This window comes from Glycine soja, chromosome 16 (genome assembly GCF_004193775.1).
Source record: "Glycine soja cultivar W05 chromosome 16, ASM419377v2, whole genome shotgun sequence".
Taxonomy (NCBI): Eukaryota; Viridiplantae; Streptophyta; class Magnoliopsida; order Fabales; family Fabaceae; genus Glycine; species Glycine soja.
Genome location: NC_041017.1, coordinates 3,894,825 through 3,898,610, shown reverse-complemented (window position 1 = coordinate 3,898,610; position 3,786 = coordinate 3,894,825). Strand labels below are relative to the sequence as shown.

General features: G+C 31.4%; 1 protein-coding gene across 1 annotated transcript; it reads right to left on the bottom strand.

Moving 5' to 3' along the window:
* Window positions 1–387: 387 nt before the first annotated feature.
* LOC114389330 (GATA transcription factor 9-like) lies at window positions 388–1,796 on the bottom strand. The gene is made up of 2 exons (XM_028349979.1): window positions 1,529–1,796; window positions 388–1,286 (listed from the first exon to the last, which is right to left on the bottom strand). The coding sequence occupies exons 1-2, from the start codon at window positions 1,640–1,642 to the stop codon at window positions 555–557; spliced, it is 846 nt and encodes a 281-aa protein (XP_028205780.1). The 5' UTR covers window positions 1,643–1,796; the 3' UTR covers window positions 388–554.
* Between the last annotated feature and the right edge of the window lie 1,990 nt (window positions 1,797–3,786).

Below are 3,786 nucleotides of genomic sequence, written 5' to 3'. Positions count from 1 at the left end.
CCAGAAGGTTTTATCTTGCACTATAAATTCTTTTTGTGAACAATATACTCTTTTAACACATTTTTCTAACATTTTTTATTTTTGAGTGAAATTTATTAAAAAAATCACTATTAAATGAGTTTTACATGTAATTTTTAATAAATTTTAACCAATAAAAAAAATGTACTACAAAGTGTATTGGTAATATTCTTTATAAAGATAAATGCTACTTAAAAACTGTTTGAATACAAATCATAAATATTATTTTTAGAGTTTTTCAACTGAAAATATAAAATTTATTTTCAGTAGAGAAATTTTGAAAAACTAAAAAAAAAAAATACTTGTATCCAAATAGGCTCTTTAGTACTTTACTAAGTGAAAGTGCAAAGCAAATAGCTCGAAGGAAGAGAAGAACAAAATGAAAGTGGATAACAAGTCATGTAAATAAATGTGCCTATAATCAATCATAGCACTAATCACTCCCCTTAACAGTATCTCTCTGTTTGCCAAATAGTTTTTTTCCTAAAATTTGCAATTTTTTTTACATAAAAATATACCTCTAACAACCACCACTACTACTGCTCACTAGAAATGGAGTAAACAGACATCCTCATCTCCATGACTTTCTTGTGGGAATTGGAGTGCAAGTAGCTCACAAAAGTAGGACTCTTGGCTGGCCTATACTCTGGTAGCAACCTACCAGACTTGTACCTCACTCCACATGCATTGCATAGTGTCTTTGGACCTAATGGTCCTGCCCTCCACTGTGGGGTCCTCTGAGCCAAGCAATGTGTGCACCTTCTTGGCATTGGTTGTTGTTGACCATTGCTACCCTCATCAAGTTCAGAGTCCCCAAAGCTTATTTCCTTGCTCACATTAATAATCACTTTTTCTTCATCCTCTTTGGCCATGATCACAACCTCTTCTTGTTGCTCCTCCTTATCCTTTGGCTTTGGCATGATGAGTTCACTGTCTGCCAACCAATAAGCCTGTTTGAGTAGAGGAGGGTCAGAACACAAGGCCTCATTTTGAGGGTTCAAATGGTGTGACCATATGCTTAGAGGGTCTTTGTTGGTTCTTGGTGCTGAAAGCCTCTTCCTTTTGCTCCTTGCCTTCCCTGGCACAGCAAAGTTTTGCAAAGGTGGCTCATTTTGTTGTTGAGGTCTCTTCAAAGAAGGGTTGATGCTTGTGCTTGTGCTTTTTGTACTTGTAGTCTTAACACCAACAGGTACCAAGACACAGCTTGGTGGGCTTGAAAAACAGTCTTCAACAAATTCTGAAAGCCACTCCAACTCAACATCCACTTCCTACACATTTTTATTTGAAAGAAATCCAAAATTTAGCATATGTGGTATAACACTAAAGCTTCAAACTTGGTAAAGATATATAACAAAACAACCACTTTCTCAAACCGAGAAAGAAAACATGACAGTAGAATTAACTTGCAAAGAACTAGGAGGGTGCAAGGGAAATTAATTAAGCTAGAACAGTCCTAAAAGCAGAAATGAGATAAGGTAGAAAAATGAACTTTTTAAAGTGACACACTGACCGTGTTCTGAGCAGAGAAGAGGTCATCAAGGCTGCTTGAGCAAGAAGGGGCAAAAACCTGCACTTGTTGGCACTCACCGGAAACTGATACATTTTGGCACATATCCATGTTCATAAGGGTTAAAACTTAGAGAGAGAGAGAGAGAGAGAGAGAGAGTAATTTGAACCAACAAGAGAGGGGAAATGAAAGAGAAGAAAGAGAAGAAAGAGAAATAGAGAGAGCCAAAATTGGTTTTTCAAGTTAGAACTCAACCTTTGTCTCTGGGCACCCTTTATTTAATATGACCATTGCTATTTTGTCGGCAGATAAAAGGTTAAAAAAAGCAAAAAAGAAAGCAAATCAAATTTATCAGTGAGAGCTCACATCACTATCTCATGCAGACACACACCAATAACCATCTCTCATCTTACATTAACCTTGCTTACCCCAAAACATCATTTATTTGTTTATATACATATTCCTTACTTACCTTTCATATTTCCCTCTTATGTTCATCCATTGCTTTTTTTCAGCCTTTGGCATGTAAATAGAATAAACTATAAATTGTTTTTTCTCCATTAAGCAAAATAAAGTTATTAATTTCTTTACGGGAATTTCCCTTTTGTTTTGAGGGTAAAATATTAATAGTGCAGTTAGCTTTGCAGACAGAAGTAACTATTAGATGCTCTCCTTTCACTTTTGCTTTGCTAAACATCTCAAAAGATGCATTGTAAGAGTCCAAGAGGGCAGGGCACACAGACTGGTTCTGCCACTTTCACAGATTCATTTTAAATGTTTTATCATTCAGATTCTTCCAAAATCTTTTAACTTTTGGCAAGTTTTAGTGACTTCAATATTGTGGTCCTATAATGGGGAGGGGAGGGAAATTTTATGAATACCCAGATACTTAACATTAAAGGCAAATTACAATTTAACTAACCTGCTTTTTATTGTCATATATAGATTTTATTTTGTAACACATCCCTTTTTTTTAGGTACACGAGGCATATTTTACAACCGATAAGTAATGGATCCGAGTTATTTTCATAAACTTTTAGTCCTTTGGATTAATTGAAATTAATTTTTGATCCACAACTCGGTCACACTTAATATTTCTTACTTAGATCGAACTCAAATTCTTGAGAAATGAAATTTACTTCTTTTAATAATGTCTTTTTTTTATATGTGGTTAGAAATTAAATCTTTATTCATCTTATTAGAAACCTAACTATTTATGATCAACTTCATCAAATTTTGTTAATCTAACACAAGTATGACTTTCAAAATTCTGATGAATAGACAACATTATATTTTGATCAAACTAATCGGTGATAATGTGCACAAAAGAAGCATAACAATGTTAGTTTTGTAACCATTGAGTTTGAGTTCTTAAGGACGCAGATGACTTAAAAATACAGAAAATGAAAGTTCTTAATATAACTATTTATAGTGAACTTAATATACTCAAGTTGGATTACTTAAATGCTCAATGTGGTATCTAAATATAGGTGGTTCTAGTTCTAGATTAAAAGAAGCATTGGTTTTATGAGATACGCGTTCAATAAGTCTTACCGCTGTAACGTTGTTGAGTTGTTCACGAACTGCTATTATTAAATTTTGGTTAGAAAAACTGCATCTATACTTATACAATCTTAAAAAAAAAATTGTACAACAAAAAGAGAAAAAAGAGAAATATATTAAAAGATTATCTATAACTATTATAAAGAATACAACTTTATTTGATGTCCATTTTTTTAATGGATATTTTTATCCCCAAAAATTTATAAACTTCCAATTTCAATTACATCTTTTTAATTTTACTTTAACTTCCAATTTCAGTTATATTTTTTAAAATAGGTCACACCAACTACATATATATTTAGTATTTTTAGTTCTAGTTAATATAATGGTAAAAAATTAATTATATAGAAAATTTCATAAAAAATTATTGAATGAATTAATGTAACTTACACCTTTTAACCTATTTTAACATAAAATTAAGGATTTGTACTGAAAATCATAAAAGTAAGGATAAATTACAATTTAACCTGATATATTTAGCCTAATTATTTTTACTTTTCACACATAAATTTCATTTTCTAACAATACAATAAATTATGGCTAAAGTGCAAACTTTTAGTAATTTTAGAGAGAATAAAAACATATTTTATCTTTAAAAAATGATTAGAAATATCAAATTTAATAAAATAGGGTTTTATAAGTCCTTCTTACGTGCCATCATAAAACAAAGTTACCATCAAATATAACATTTATATTTT